Source organism: Anomalospiza imberbis, chromosome 9, assembly GCF_031753505.1.
Source record: "Anomalospiza imberbis isolate Cuckoo-Finch-1a 21T00152 chromosome 9, ASM3175350v1, whole genome shotgun sequence".
Classification (NCBI taxonomy): domain Eukaryota; kingdom Metazoa; phylum Chordata; class Aves; order Passeriformes; family Viduidae; genus Anomalospiza; species Anomalospiza imberbis.
This window is the reverse complement of record NC_089689.1, coordinates 29,083,340-29,099,892: the sequence shown is the minus strand read 5'-3', so window position 1 is coordinate 29,099,892 and position 16,553 is coordinate 29,083,340. Positions and strand designations below refer to the sequence as shown.

The window sequence follows — 16,553 nt, the reverse complement described above, 5'->3', positions numbered from 1 at the left end:
ATGTGGGAACAACTGTAGGTCGTATGTGGGTAATTGCAATGAGGAAATGCGCCAAATTAAAGCTTCCTGCTAGGTCTGTCCAGTGGGAAAATCAAACAATTCTTTCAGAATGACTTTAAAATCAGCACCATATAGAAATACGTGTATTTTTCCCGTCGTGCTGCTTTGCCTGCAGAGCACAAACAGCAGAATGTGCTCAGAAAAGACACACGAGCGTAACTAAAGCAGAGGAATTCAGCAGAAAACGAGCCAGCGTGCCCTGGAGTTGGTTTTGAACCTCAGGCTCAGTAATTGCTTGTGAAAGCAGAAAGCCATGGACACCGAGTCGCGGCCCTGCGCCGTGTGGGACGGAGCCGCGTGGGAAAGGCGGCGTTTGGGACAGGCAGTGTTTGGGAAAGGCGGCGTTTAACCGGCTGCTGAAATGATTTTTCATCCTTCGGGTAGGACGTTTAACCCATCGGTGCCTCGGGGAGGGCTGGCAAAAGGACAAACACTGCTGGTTCTCTGTGCGTCCAGATACTCTGCTTCCTGCAAAGGCAAAACTTGTCTGCTTTTCTTCAAAGTGAATGTGTTAAAGTCCCGTTTGGGGGTTGCAGGCGGCTGGAGCAGCGCCAGCAGCTCTGCTCTCACACAGCGACAAGATGTGGTTTTCCTCCCTAGCATGAGATTCGGGTTGTGCTGCTCGCTCAGCCATGGGAAAGGTGCTGGCACTGCTCTGTGATGGGAGTCCCTGGTGAGAGCCCCCAGCAGAGCCCCCAGGTCCCAGGGGATGTCTCCACTTCCCAGGGTTTTCTTTCCCAGTCCTGGAAGAGTTTTGCAGCCCTGAACCCTTCGGCCTTTGCAAGCATGAGATTGTTGCAAGTTCAGTGTGGAGACTGAGGGATTTGTCCCTGCTGCCAGCCTGGAGGGGCAGCAATCCAGGATGCCTGAGGGGAATGCCAGTGCAGGAGCTCAGGACAGGCTTGGGATGGGCACTCTGCCCATCACTGAGCCACAGGCCACGAGTACCCTGCCCAAAATCACAGAATCCCAGACTGGTTTGGGTTAGGAGGGATCTTAAAGCCCTTAAATCTCGTTCCACCCATTGCCATGGGCAGGTTTACCTTCCACTATCCCAGGGTGATCCAAGCCCCATCCAGCCTGGCCTTGGCCACTTCCAGGGATCCAGGGGCAGCCAGAGCTTCTCCGGGCAGCCTGTTCCACGTGTCTGCTCTGCCAGCTGACCCCTGCCTTGCCTGCTGCCAGCTGGAAGCTCGCATGGCCAACCCCAGAGCCAAGGGCTGGAGAGTTTAATACGGAGAGTGCCACTGTCCCCCCCGGGGACACCGGGACATCTCCCGGGGCTGCGGATGGATGGACACGGCGAGAGGGGCCGGAGCTGCGGGGACGAGGGGCTGTGCCTGCTCCACACGTGGGAACGCGGCTCCGCCGGGAGGATTTGGGGACACTGAGCCCTTCTGCAGCTTCCCCCAGGCTGCCGCCTGCGAGTGGCGGCAGCCGGCTGCGTTTCCTCGGGAGAGGCGCTCGTGGAATTGCTAATGCTCCAGCCCGGAGGTGCAGCATGCGGAGGGCTGCAGCTGCAGCATCAGGTACAGCAGCAACGCCGTTAATTATTGACTCTCTCTTCAATTATCAGCCCTGATAAGGGAGCACCCCCCTCGACAGCCCAGGCAGCGCTTGGTGCTCTGTGTTTTCCGGGAAAAATAACTATTCCGTGGAAAAGTAACTCGTTTTATGCACCGGGACTGAACTGTCCTCGCAAAGGTCATCCGAGAGCCGTGGGCTGCTCTGTTGGAAAATCAATCCCTCTTTTGTGCTTCTTGGTTTAAACTTGTATTTGCTTTCTGAGCAAGGTCACAGCTCAGCTGACCAACTTTGTAACTGCTGGAACAGGCTGGGGTCCAGCCACGCCGCGTTTGCTGCTCCGAACCCTTCGCTGCCGGCTCTGGCATGGGAGAAGATGCTCTGGAGGGAGGCAAGAGCTGCTGCTCCCCGGGGGGTTTGTAGGTGCCAGCGTGAGCAGGTAACTTGACAAAATGCTTTGCTAACCAGTTTTTCCTTTCACCACGAAGTGTTGGAGCTGCTGCTGCAGTGCAGGAGAACAGACAGGCAGAGCTCACATCATGTTGTGTTACAGCTAACAAGACTGTGCTAACGTGCTGGTGGATTATCTTGTAATTTATAGGCTCAGGGTTGACTGTTTCCCAGTTAAAATTACTAGCAAGACATGCTGGGAGAATGGATTTTGTGGGTATTTGTGGTATGTGGTTGAGTTAATTTGTTATTTAAATGTTTTGGGGCGTCATGGTGCTCTCCTTTCTGCTGGCTGGGGTGGATGGGGGAGCTGCTCGCATTGCCTGGCAAGTGGGATGGAGTGAAAGAGGGGTTAAATGTGAGTGTAAAGAGCCGGTGCTTGAGTCCAGGCTGGTTAAAAAGACAGCACATTGTCCCTGCAAACGGGAAATAAAACCACTTTGCTCTGTGCTGTTGCATTCTCACATATTTGGCTTCTCCCTTTCCATTTCTGTATGTATTTATTCCTGCCTTGAGAAAAATAGCCTAATTCCAATCTGGATTAATCCTCTCCATGGCCTCTCTGTGTAGCAAAGGTAAGAATCAGCGATGCATGGGGAGAAAAAGAAATGTTCTTCAGTTTTATTTAACAGAGAAAACTCAGCAAATGTAGAACCTGGCAGAGGGTCAGGCTAACAGGTTTTAGCAGAATGGAGATACACCTAAAACTGTTACCCTGCCTCAAATTATGGGCTGGACCCTGGGCGTAGGGGTCTGCTACTTCTGGCAGGTGACATATTTTAATCTCATTTTTCTTAGGGACAGGCATGGGAGAGCAGCTGTGGGGTCCAAAGAGGCACATTTTTGGCTCTAAGCCATCTTCTCCATGCCTGAGCTGCCCCGGAGGGGACGGGAGAACATCAGCAAGCTGGTTGGGTACATTCAGCATCCTTTTACAAGGCGATTTTGAAGTAGATTGGTCAAAGGAGAGTAGTCGTAGTATCCATTTGGGCTGCAGAGTTGGGACCTGGCCAGCTCATAAATGATCCAGATGTAATTATCTAGATATTAAAAACCATCCTATGCACTGGCTTTCCCCCCTCCCTTCTGAATAAATGACCTAGAAGACTGGAGTGTAGCTGGTCAGGCTGGAATTGGCTGCAGTCGGAAAATTAAGGGAAAGAAACAACATTTGAGAAAGAGGTTGGTGTTTGTTTTGGCACGTGCTGTTCCCTGGCAGGAGAAGACAGAAGGAGTTGTCCTTTGTAGGAGTGTGGTTAACTGGAGAGCACCTCAGGAGCTTTCCAGGAGCTCACAAGGTGCTGGGTGGGCATCAACGTGACCCTCTGTGGCCCTGCTGGAACTTTGGAGAGCTTTGATGTTCTCCTTGGGCTGGGACCTTCCTGACTTCCCATCGAGGCTCTGCATTGACCATAAACATGCCCACGTGATTGACAACTGATTGTTTCTTCAAAAGGTTTTGATCTTTCAAAGTATTTGTTATAGAATCATAGAATGGCTTGGGTTGGAAGGGACCTTGAAGATCATCTCATTCCATGGGCAGGGACACCTTCCACCATCCCAGGTTGCTCAGAGCCCTGTCCAAGCTGGCCTTGGACACTTCCAGGGATGTGGCAATGTCCTATGGTAAAAATACAGCAGGATTTGACTTCATGTATTAGCTGGTCTTTGGTAATGGTCAGCTGGAGCCCCTTCGTGGGGAGCTCTGAAACTGTGGTCAAGTGCTAAAGCCGTCGCTGAGGCAAAGCTCTGCATGCAGAAAATGAGTTCAGACTCTGGTGTTTCGGTCCATCAGATGGGTGTGAGCTGGGGCTGGCTCAGCACAGGCTCGGTCCTGCCCTGAGGATGTTGCATAGCTCAGGGGTGCACTGGAGGAGCAGGGATGGACTTCCAAGCAGCTGTGGGGCCGTCTCTGGCCAGGAACGAAACTAGATACTGTAAGGAGAATCATAAACAAACAACCTACTGTTCAGGAAACTCCCACGTCATCCTCTGTAGCAGAAATTAAAACCAGACCTCACTTGGAGCGTTGTTGTCCTTCTGACACAAGCCAGGGAGCCTCCTACTGTGATGTCCAACTGCCCCAACCTCCTTCACCCTTCCCTGCTCCTCCCTGTGCCTTTCTAAAGGATCTGGAGGTGAGAGGTTTCACCCAGGACCTTTCTTGGTTGTTCCCAGCCTTAATTTCTCATGCTCCAGGAGGGTCTCATCCATGTCCACGTGATGGGAAGGAGCTGGAGGGTAACACAGCCCAGAAATGATGTGAAGATCTCAGTGTTGGCTGTGGTAGATCTCCACCTGAAGTTGTTCCCTGAGCTGAAAGCAGTTTGTCTGTGGTTCAGTGCAATTTGGTGAAGGTTCTTTTTAACAGTAAGGATGTGCTCTGAAGTAATGGCTGTCATTTGAATGAGATTCAACATAAATTTTGAATCTTTGCTTGTTATGGATTAAAAAAAAAAAAGGCAAACCAGTAATTTCTCTGTGGAGTTGTCAGGGAGCTTTTATCATGTTGGACATCTCCAGCTCACAGGAGTCAGTGGAGAGTCCCTGTGCCATCGATCTCAAGTCATCCCACATGTCTGTCTGTCCTCACTGGCAGTCAAACCCTCTGTAATGCAGGGGATGTTTTACAAGGACCAGCTCCCTGGGATGTGTCACAAGTTGTTGTCTCTGGAGAAGGAGCTGTTGATTTGAGCAGCTTCAAAGCCCTTGGACACCACTGGGCTGCAGAAGATGGGAAATGGGAGGGGGGTGGCCTTTGAAGCCTTGTAAAGCTTTAAGGAGAGATGAAGTTCACATGGCTGAGCATGTTATTTTTTTAAATTAGAAGTATCCATTTCTTTTTTCAAGGGTGAAGCGAGTCCTCAGCCCTTGTCAGAAGATGCCTAAGTGAGAACCCAGTTAGACCCCACCATGGAGAAGACAGAAGGTATGGAGCCGACAGGATGTTTTTTTGTTCATTTTTTCCTTAAAAAAAAAAAAAAAACAAAAAAACAAAAAAACAGCCAAGCCCTGGAGTAATTTCCTTGCCAGAAATGCTGTAAATAACCTGTTCTGTAGATGTGGGGCCAGGAGGTGAAAAATGCATCATTCATTATTATGCAGATTTCTTAAAAACCACAGCAAAGCAGGTCCCAGCTCTAGGTCAGCACATATTTGTCCTCCCATGCTCTGTGACAGATCCCTGCTCCCACCCTCCAGCTGTGCTCCTGTGCCCTGGGATGACCCCAGTGGTGTCTTCCCTCTGTCCTTCCTCTGACTTCCACGTGCTGCTTCCCCCCCAGGCAGCACCTCAGCATCTCAGTGATGCTCTGAGATGAGCAGCACCAAAATCTGTTCCAAATTGTCCTGGTCCTCTCCAGCTGCTGCACCAGGGTGGAGACAAAGGGGTCAGCCACTGGCCCTGGTGCCTCCTCCTCACTGAGCCCAACTTGTTTGCTCAGAGGTGCAGAGCAGCCCAAACCACTGTGATTTCAGGGACTTGCTGCATAGAGGAAAGTGCAGAAATTCAACCCTCAAGGTGGAAATCTGGGGGCTGTGAATGTTTGCAGGCTGGAGATGGCTGTGTTAAAGTGGGAGACTCTGGTGGAGAGCTGTTGTTTGCCTGTGCTGGCTGGGTGGGCAAACACAGTGACACCCATTTAGTGGTGATTTGCCTCAATTAGGAGCTGAGCCGGTCACCTTGGGATGTGTGTTCTGCATGGCTGCGGCTCTGAGCAGCAGCCTCTGCCCAGATCCGTCATTTTCAAGGAATAATTTGTGACCTGGTGGTTGCAGGTGAAGTGAGGCAATGATTTTCCTGCTCGGTGTGCACTGTTTATGCCACTGAAAAGTTCAAACCAAACGCCTTGAAAAATGTCATTGTCATAGACTGATCCCACATTCTATTATTGAGCTGGATTTATTATCCACCAGGCAGCTCTCTGTACCTACACAGACACGTAGCTCTGCCTGCAAAACCTGCTGTTTGCTTAATTGCCAACTAGAGCCATGATTTCAGGAAATTTTTGGCTTCCTCGGTGCAACAATTACCTGATGCACCTCTGGAAAACCAGATCAGAGCTTGGTGCATGTTGCTGTGTCTGCACAGCTTCACCACGAGCCTCCACGATAATGAGCTGCAGCCCCCGCCTGCCCAAAACTGAGATGAAAAGAGAAAAAAACATCTCCCCCCTGCTCTGAATTATTTTTTCCCCCAAAATTCAATAATTTCTTCTTTTTCTGGGGGGTTGTTTCAGCAGATGGCCAGCCACCCAAACCCGACGGGGACAGGGAGCAGCCCCGCAGCCTCCCCTACTCCCTGGAGACACCCTACGGCTTCCACTTGGACCTGGACTTCCTGAAGTACGTGGACGACATCGAGAAAGGCAACACCATCAGGAGGGTCCACATCCACCGCAGAGCCAAGCAGCCCAAATTCAGCACCCTGCCCCGAAACTTCAGCCTGCCCGAGAACGGCTCCCGCGGCTGCTCCGCCGCCGCTCCCAGCAAGAGCTGGACCTCGACCTGCTCCTTCCCGCAGCGGAAGGCATCCCTGGGGGAGGAGCCCCCCCGGGCCCTGCTGCCGGCCGAGGCAGCGGCCGAGGAGCCGAGCTACCGGAGGAGAGCGCTGCTGGCGGAGACGCGGCGGCAGGCGGAGCTGGGCTGGCCGCAGGATGCGCTGCGGGCGCGGCCGCAGCTGCTGCGAGCCTCCAGCATGCCCGAGGCGCTGCCCCCCGGCCAGAGCCCCCCGGCGGGACCCTCGCCCCTCCGGACCCCTCCGCAGCACAGCCACGGCCAGGCCGGCTCCGAAAGCGCCTCCCGCCCCAGCTCGGACAGCAGCGCCTTAACCCCGCCGCGGGAGATGGGCTCGGAGCGGGACGGCTCCGGAGGGCATCCCGGCGGGGTTCTGCCGGGGCTGGGCCCCGTGCAGCCCCCCTGGCAGAACCAGCAGCTGCAGGTGGTGATGGAGAGCGGGGGCGAGGAGGGCGATGCCGCCGATGGCTCCGACGTGGCCAGGGGTGAAGCAGCGGCACCGGCTGCCCTCCGGCTGGCGGAGGAGAACATGAACCCTGCGGAAAGGGGGCTGAGTGTGAGCGAGATGGATCCGAATGTGCTGAAGGAAGGCGAGGAGAGGAGTGTCCAGGCTGGCGGGGACAAGGAGAGCGGTGTTCCCCAGGCCCCTGACCGTGGAGAGCCAGGTGGGGTCACGGCGCTGAAGCAGCAGATCGCTGACCTGGAGGAGCAGCTGGCCAAGAAGAAAGAGGAGCTCGAGCAGGTCAGGGCAGTGCTGGAGCAGCAGGATCATGAGATCCAGGAGAAGGAGAAAAGCATTAAGCTGCTGGCCAGCTCCAAAGCTCAGCTGGAAGAGCAGCTGTGGCAGGAGAGGTCCAAAGAGGCTGAGCTGCAGAGGCGGTGGGGCGGCGAGGCCTCGCAGCGCCTCGATGCTGCAGTGAACACCGAGCTCTCCCAGGTGATGGGGCTCGGGCAGGCCCAGGACAAAGGCATCAACGTCAATATCCCGCTCTCCACCAGATCCATCGGCTGCGGCACCCACAGGGCAGAGAACATCAGTGCATGGGCCGTGGAGGCGTGCAGAGAGCAGGGACTGGCGGGTGCTGGAGCAGAGGGACGTTCTGGTGAGGCCAGCGTGGAGGCTGGACTTCCTGCTCCGTGCTTCACCCAGCTGCAGATCCACGAGCAGCCCGGCGACGACAACCAGAACCACCAGAACTCCCTTGGCCCAAATGCAGCCGAAAGCAAGGCAGGCTTTGGAGGAGATAAACCTCGGGAAGGGCTGCAAGAGGATGGTGCCCCTGGTCACGAGGACCTCCCGGCTGTCGACCCCATTGGCCAATATGTAAAAAAGATCCAGGAGCTCCTGCAGGAGCAGTGGCTGTGCTTGGAGCACGGGTACCCCGAGCTGGCCAGCGCTATCAAGCAGCCGGCCTCCAAGCTCAGCTCCATCCAGAACCAATTAGTTAATTCCCTAAACTCCCTGCTCTCTGCCTACTCCTCGCAAGGGTCCGTGGATAAGGAGAATTCCAACACGCACTATCAACAGTTGGGTAAATAATATTGGCACAGGCTTCGATGTGTCTGGGCCAAATCTTTTCCCGTTTATTCCAGCATGGAGCAGGGGGGATGTGGTGGAACAGTTGTTGTCAGTCAGATCAGGAATAGTCTCGACGACGCATGATGAGAAAGGCAAATCTGTGCACATCACAAGTTATGGATCTGACATGGTAAAAAGCAAACAAAATTATGTAGGAGCTCATAAAGCAGTGGCTCATTTATATGCAGGATCAGCTTCCAAAAGCTGCCACACTGGTGGCTATTCCATCATATAAACATTCTTTTTATTCAGATTGGACATCTCAGTTTGCAAGAATATGAGGCTGGTGCTCATCTGGGGTAAATCAGTGTGGAGTTCTCCAGAACCCAAACCAGTCAAGCTAACTGATCAACCAGGCTGGGAAAAGACCTGTCCCCACTCACAGACCTTCATCTAAAATAATTTTAGCCTATATGAAGATGGGAATCCAATGCCTGTTTTCTTGGGGAGGGAGGGAAGGGATTTGCAAATAGATAAGTGACTTATTCCTTAATATATAGACACTATTCAAAGTCCAATGGAAAAACTCATCCATGTAGTATTATAGCAGATTTATATAGGAATTTTCCAATGCATAACTACTGGGGGAACAAAACCCCCAAAACCAAAACAGTATTACAAAAGTAAAGTCTACTTATATTCATAGGACAAATATATAAATTCCCAGTCACTTCCTTTATATTCCCAGTCACCTGGAGATGTTTGAGACCTGTATTAAAGGTGGCAGGGCAGGTTCAGGTTGTGGCCAGCTGCATCTGTAGTTTTGCAAGACATCAAAAGACTCCCATAACATGAAGTAAGATCCTTATAATTATGATTTGTAGCTTGTTGCTAGAGGTTGGGAATAATTATTGATAATTATGGCACATCTGCTTAATTATTAATCTACTATTTTGTATTTTGGTAGAAAACTCTCCAACAACAAGTCTTAAATCCATCATGAAAAAGAAAGGTTCTGGTTTCCATGCAGGAGGCAATGGGACCAAAAAGAATCTCCAGTTTGTTGGGGTAAATGGTGGGTAAGCATCCATTCAGAAGATAAAAACTGCCTTTTAACGTGGAATGTCCTCTGTATCGCTGGAGAAGTCATTCTTTCTCCCCCTCTCTTCCCCTCCCGATTAAAAGGCCAGTTGGAATAGAGCCTCTTTTCTCCCTTCTTTAATCCAGCACTGAAAACCCGTGAGTAACCCTGTTGAGGAAGGGTGGTGGAGTGCTCAGAGCAGCAGGGACATGCTGGGGACTGACACTCTCTGCACACCCTTCTCCTGGCGCTTCATCCAAACCCCAGCTGGGGAAGGTGGGAATATTCCATGGGAAGATTCCCTGGGAAGATTCCCACTGACCTTGGTGGGCTTTGGAAGAAGCCAGCACTGCCTGGGTAGGCACGCTGCCACTAACCTGCCCCCATGCTCCAGCAAAGCCAACAGCACTTGGTTCAGGGCCTGGGAAAAGGCTTTTGGTAAATAAGGAATTACCTTGGGGCGAAGGAGACTTTAGGTTGTGCTCCCCATTCCAGGTGTGTCCAATATCCAACACTCCTTGGCCTGTGAGCTAAGCAGAGGCAGCACCTCCTGAGGTGAACGTGTGCTGGCATGAAGAGTGCAGGACACATGTCACTGTCCCCGGGCTGGCAGACAGCTGTGTGTGCCAGTCTGGGTGCTGCTTTCTGGCTCCTCTGACTTCCCAGCTGCCAAGTGGGTACAACTTGTAGGGACTGGAGGAGTCTTGGTTGCTTTGAGGAAAGTTCTGGGGTCCGTCAGAGTGAACGTTCTGTTTTGTGGAAGACATTATTAATATTAATGCTTTTAGACAACCAGAGGAGAGATCTCTGTCAGGGCTGCTGGAATGGTGGATTCAGCCCAAAAGACTTCAGCCCAAAAGACTCCAGCCCAAAAGCTGTGCAAACACAGCTTTTGTCTCGTGCTCCTCGAGGCTGCCGATGCTGCCAGTCCCCCCTTGCCACAGGGGCCGTGCTGCTGTCACCCTGCCACCATGCCAGCAGCTCCCAGCAGGGAGGCAGCTCTCAGGCCCCTGCCGGGGCCGTGTGTGATGGACATCCCTCCAAACCCTGAAGTAACCTTGCCTGCTGCTCATTAACTGCTTCTGTCACACTCCTGCTGCTTAAGGAGCCAAACAAAGACTAACCCCGACTTCGGCTGCGGCTCAGACCTTTTAACTTGCTGCTTGTCACTCTGGGCTTCACCCGAGGCCCATTGGGGTCAATGAGCTTTGGTCAGGCCCCGTGGCTGTGGCTGGGGAAGGAGGGAGTAACCTGTGGTGTCCTCAAATAGCTACGAGACGACATCAAGCGAAGAAGACACCAGCTGTGAGGACAGCGCGTCTGACGGCGACACCGAGACCGAGGCTGAGGACAGAGCCGGGGACGTGGAGCCCGAGCAGCCTGGAAGGGAAAGCAGAGGGCCTTCTTCGGGGGAGAAGTGCGAGGATGATGATGACGAGCAGGAGGCATCAGCAGGACCAGCACCCTGCTCTCAGCACCTGGCTCACAGGTAACCCGGACAGCGGGTGGTGACCGCGCCACGATGGCCGCAGGACACGGCGCTGCAGGGCTGGGTCGGGGCTTCTTCTGGTGGAACGGCAGCGGTGACCTCTGCAGGCAAGGGAAAAGGCTTTAAAGAGCTAAATATTTTCTGAGTTACTACAGAATCTAATGGGGATTGATTCAGGCCCTACACTCGATACTGAGTCATGCCTGGTGAGTTAGCTCATTTATCCCCTCTCATGGAAAGTTTTTTTGGTGAAGTTCTTTGCAGGTTCAGGAATAAGATTTTTTTTCCCCCCAAACTTAAGGATTTTTGTAATAGATGAAGTTGACCACACAAATCTGTGAGTCTGGGCTTAAACCTCTGCTTAAGTGCTTAGCTTTGTACATAAAATCTGTGTCAAGTCAATGGGACAACTTGTGTCCAATAATTTAAACACTTAAATGTGTTGAACATATTCCAGCCTAATCTGCCTGTGTTCTCATACTTGGTTCAATACCTCCTGCAAGTCCTGTCCCATGGTGGATTTACAAAAGTCTTTTCCCTTTAGATGCAAACCCTCTGAAGATTTCCTTGCTGCCTGCCAGCTCCTCAGTGAACACCTCCCAGAAATCAGGAGCAGAAGCAACAAGCATCTGGTACAGATATTTCCCAGTCCCGTTTCAGACACGGTTCATGCTCTCTGTTCACTTTAATGGATGAGATTATCCCTGTGGCACATTGCAGGCTGTGCTCTGGACAGCTTTGTGAGGAGAGGGGGGTGAGGTGACATCTGAGTCAGTTTTACAGCAGCCAAAAAGAAAGGAAGAGAGGAGGGGGAAAAAAAAAAAAAAAGAAAGATGAAGGCTTTGTCTGGTTACTCATCCAAGTTACCACAGGAAATTCCTTTCCCCCTCAAGTTGTAGCAGCAATCACAAACCCACAAGCTGAGTGCTGGCTGGGCAGTGCCAGAGCACGCGGGGCCAGGAGCTGGGGCAGGGACACTCACGGTGACACCTTGGTGTTTGCAGCAGCACGTCCTCGGCTCCATCTCCCAGGAGTGGTTCCAGGTGTCCAGCCACAAGTCTTCCAGGCCGGAGGTGGTGGCAGCGTACCTGGAGGCACTGAGGGACATCCAGCCCCAGCTCCTGGAGACCGTGGTGAACCTGCCCGACAGGAATGGCAACACGGCTCTCCACTACAGCGTGTCCCACTCCAACTTCCAGGTTGCAAAGCTCCTGCTGGACACAGGTGGGAATGGCCACTCTGTTCAGACAGGGCTTCTGTTGGGCAGGGGGTGGCAGTGGCTCCTGCCACAGGGTCGTGGTCCCATGAGGGATGGCTGCACAGGGAGCAGGGGGACATGGACAGTCCCAGACGTGACAAACACTGAAGGAGGTCCAGGGTCCTCCCAGGGAGCTCAGTCAGGAGCTAAAGGAGGTGGGACAGAGGTGGGGCAGAGGACCAACAGCCACCTACCTGCAAGGGCCCCATCCAGGAGACAAACATGGAGGCAAGGTCCATCCTGGAGAAAAACAGGGGCCCAAGATCCATCCAAAATTCAAGGATAGGGCTGAGGTCCATCCAGGAGACCTGGCTGACCTCGAGACCAGCATCCTCCCCCATAGCTCAGTTCTGGGCCCATGGATGTAGTCAGGGGTCCCAGCTGAGGCTTCTCAGGGACATGAAGGCTCATTAGTGCCCTCACACATCTTGAGGGCTTTGCAGCCTGACTTTGGGGACGGTTCAGGGTTGCTGTATCCAAAGGGATGTCCCTCGTGGCCCCAGACCAGGCGGGATGGGGTGGCTTCCCAGCTTCTTGCAGCAGCCAAAGCCACATCACGGCTTGGGGCAGGAGGATCAGACCCCTGGGAGCATAAGAAACCTCCAGGCACTGCAGAAAAACTCTCATGTTAAACTATTGAACTTTCAGCTTGTGTTGCAATGAAAGAACAAAAATCTCAGCTGAGCCTGTTACAGGGCAAAAATGTGCTCGTGCTCCGAGGGAATAGAGGCACTTTGGCCTTTTTTCATGGGCTGGACAATCCATGAAATGTTTGGGAAATGGCAGATTATCATACACATCTATAACCCGATTGTTGCTGCAGAGGCGCAGGGAGGGAAGGGTTGGAGGCAGCTGGTTCCCCAGGGCGAGGCTGGACTCCAGCCCTCACCCTCAGACATGGCTCATTCCTCGTGGAGGAGCTGGAAATGGGCTCTTTGAAGTGAAAAATGAGTGAAACGGGGCCAGGATGTTTTCCAGGCCCGTTGGGTGATGGGCGTCTCTCTGCTGCTCCCTTGCCACGGGAGCCAAAGCAAACAGCCCACAGCTCCAACCAGCATGTGCTTGAGGCATTAATTATCCCCCTTTAATTTCTACTTGTTGTGGTCTTCAAAGTTAATTGAGTTGACCTCAACAGTTGTAATTAACTGTAGCACCAGGGGCCGTTTAATGCTGCGCTCACGAGCCTGGATATTCAAAACAGATACATCCCCGCCCTGTATCATTATGGGATAACTCCTTTTTCTGGGAATATAAGATGCCACACGTTGTATGACTCCCTCTTTCCTTTCTGTTCCCTCTGGGTGATCCACCACGGGCTGGATCCATCCCCTGCAGGCATGTGCTGCCTGGACCTGCAGAACCGTGCTGGCTACACGGCCGTGATGCTCACGCCGCTGGCGGCCCCCGAAACCCGCCAGGACATGGAGGTGGTGATGAGGCTGCTGAAGGAGGGGGATGTCAACCTGAGAGCTGCCCAGGTGTGTGACAGGAAAGAGCTGGGGGAGTAATCTGGGTTCCTTACCTTCCGTGGCAGTGCCAGGCTGAGGCTCGGCAGCAGGTGTGGGGTGGGAGTTGCTGCTTCCCAAACGTTCCAAAGGAAACCTCAGCTGAGTTGCAGCGTGGCCAGCCAGCAGCTCCCTGGGGAAGGGTGTGACAGCTGGGGCAAATGGAGAAACTAAAAAAAAGGCCGAAAATTTTGCAAACAAGTTTTTCTGAGGCAAAAACTAGAAGTGGCGCCGGGGAGGAGCAGCGAGGGGTGAACCCCAGGGCGTGGGAGCCCCAGGTTTGCTGGCGAGCTTCCATCGGAGTCACATTTTTGGTTTAGGGATGAGAGTGCCCTCACCCAGCTCTGCTCCCAGACTGCTGTCAAAGTTAGTCCAGATCTGAATAAACTGCCCAGGAGGATTCGGGGAACCCGCATTTGGGGGCAGCTGGGCAGTTTGGCCATGCTGCTGCAAGCGAACAGGTGTCTCCCACAACAGCTGCTGGGGAGCCCCAGCGTGATTTGATAATAACATGCAATAGGATGCAATGTTAATACGATTTATATGATTTATTAATATATTAATAATTAATTAAATTAATAATTTAATAATTAATTAAATATTAATACGATTTAATACGATTTATTATCATATATGCACCACGCAATGTTGAGATACGTGGTTATGGGACGTGGATTAGTGGTGGGCTTGGCAGTACTGGGTTAATGGTTGGGATCGGTGACCTTAGAGTGCTTTGCCAATCTAAATTATTCAATTATTCTATACATGCAACAACAACAACAACAACAACAACAACAACTACAATTATAATTATAATTATAATTTTATTATTATTTATTATAGCTTATACTATTATAATAATTACATTATTATCATTATTATACAACAACAAATAATATAATAGATATAATATATTATAATAATCTATTGTACTATCATATATACTATACCATTATATATATTATTATATATGTGATTGTAGCTATTAAAAATAATTATATATTATACTATTATTATATTATTATAAATATTATTATAGAATGTTATTTAATAATGACAATGACAATTATGATACTACTACAACTAATATTAACAGCAATAATAATTATTATAATATATAATTATATATATTATTATATATAAAATTCATAAATACATATTTAATATATAATTATATATAATTATATATAAAATTCATAAATATATCTTTAATATATATTATATAATACATATGATATATGATATATATAATAATATAATATAATATAATATAATATAATATAATATAATATAATACAATAATGACAATGACAATTATGACACTACTACAACTAATATTACCAGGAATAATAATTATTATAATATATAATTATATATATAATTATATATATAAAATTCATCAATATATATTTAATATATAATTATATATATTATTATATATATTATTCATAAATATATATTTAATATATATTATATAATACATATGATATAATATAATATAATATAATATAATATAATATAATAATGACAATGACAATTATGATACTACTACAACTAATATTAACAGGAATAATAATTATTATAATATATAATGATATATATAATTCATAAATGTATATTTAATATATATTATATAATACATATGATATATGATATATATAATATAATATAATATAATGTAATGTAATGTAATGTAATGTAATGTAATATAATATAATAATGACATCGACAATTATCTACATTAATATATATTAAAAATATAATATAATATAATATAATATAATATAATATAATATAATATAATATAATATAATATAATATATCATAATATAATATAATATAATATATCATAATATAATACTAATAATACTGCTACTACTACTACTACTACTACTTCTTCTTCTTCTTCTTCTTTTTCTTCTTCTTCTTCTTCTTCTTCTTCTTCTTCTTCTTATTGTTATTGTTATTATTGTTATTGTTGTTATTGTTGTTATTGTTATTGTTATTATTGTTATTATTATTGTTGTTATTATTGTTGTTGTTGTTGTTATTGTTATTATTGCTATTGTTATTATTGCCCCGCCGCCCCTGTCAGCGTGGGCGAGCGGGGCTGTGTGAGGAGGTGGGCAGGGGGTGCTCATCCTGTCCCCGTGCTCCTGCAGGGCGGCCAGACCGCGCTGATGCTGGGCGTCAGCCACGACAGGGACGACATGGTGCGGGCGCTGCTGTCCTGCCAGGCCGATGTCAACCTGCAGGACGACGAGGGCACCACGGCGCTGATGGTGGCGTGTCGCCAGGGCAACGCCGACATCGTCCGGCTGCTGCTGGCCCAGCCCGGCTGCCTGGTCACGCTGACCGACAAGGTGAGGCTCCACGACGTCCCTGCGCCGGGGAAAGCTCAGCTGGGATGCCGTGTTCCAGGCAGCGATCCCCCACGGGTGGGTTTGGAGAGAAGAAGTGAGGTTTCGGTCCGTTTTCTGATCAGGGCATTGCTTTTGGGAGGGTAGCTCTGGTTTTGGTGCTGCTGCGGCATGGGTGGGTTGGCTGTGACAGCTGTAGGCCGGGCAGGAGCATCGGTGTAACCCTAAAAATGCCCAGATCAAATCCTGGGCATGTGGAATCAGCAGAGCTTCAGCTCCAAGGATTTAGCAGCATTTAACTCCTCCCTGAGAACAGAGCCTCTCCATGGGGACGTGTGGGATGGAGATGGGCGGAAATTCCTCCTGCTGGGCCGCGGGGCTGCGTTTGGAATGATGGAACTGTTTTCTAATCAAACTGCAGTTTTATCTGAGACATGCAGGAGGGCACCGGGGCCAGGCAGAGGCACGGCTGGGCTGCGTTTGGGGTGGCTGAGGCCCAAAGGGGGTGTTAGGGATGGTGAGGCAGGCAGGGATGGAGGGAGGGAAGGTCTGGGGACGGAGCAGGGATTCATGCTGGCGGTGCTGTCCCTGTTCCCTGCAGGGTGGGAACTCGGCGCTGTCGCTGGCCCACGGGGACATCGCCGCGCTCCTGCGAGCCCACATCGAGCTCAGCCCGTCCCTCCCGGTGTGACCCCGGCACGGGGAGCTGGGAGCCAGCGCTCCTCCCGGAGCAGCGCCGCGCTGGCAGGGCCATACAGCGGGGTCACAGGGCAGGAACCTCCCTGCACCGTC

The 16,553-nt window shown here is 50.2% G+C and overlaps 1 protein-coding gene across 3 annotated transcripts; it reads left to right on the top strand.

Annotated features, from left to right (window-relative positions):
* Positions 1-1,496: 1,496 nt before the first annotated feature.
* On the top strand, positions 1,497-16,473 carry KANK4 (KN motif and ankyrin repeat domains 4). Of its 3 annotated transcripts, none has more exons than XM_068198923.1 (10): positions 1,497-2,023; positions 4,885-4,963; positions 6,273-8,081; positions 9,036-9,147; positions 10,420-10,638; positions 11,183-11,270; positions 11,646-11,862; positions 13,232-13,374; positions 15,564-15,764; positions 16,363-16,473. In XM_068198923.1, exons 2-10 carry the CDS (start codon positions 4,948-4,950, stop codon positions 16,450-16,452), a joined length of 2,895 nt encoding a protein of 964 aa, XP_068055024.1. In that variant the 5' UTR covers positions 1,497-2,023; positions 4,885-4,947; the 3' UTR covers positions 16,453-16,473. The 3 variants fall into 3 exon arrangements, with proteins under 3 accessions (XP_068055024.1, XP_068055022.1, XP_068055023.1); XM_068198921.1 differs by having other exon boundaries at positions 1,498-2,023; positions 11,643-11,862; XM_068198922.1 differs by having other exon boundaries at positions 1,499-2,023; positions 6,276-8,081; positions 11,643-11,862.
* Positions 16,474-16,553: the final 80 nt, after the last annotated feature.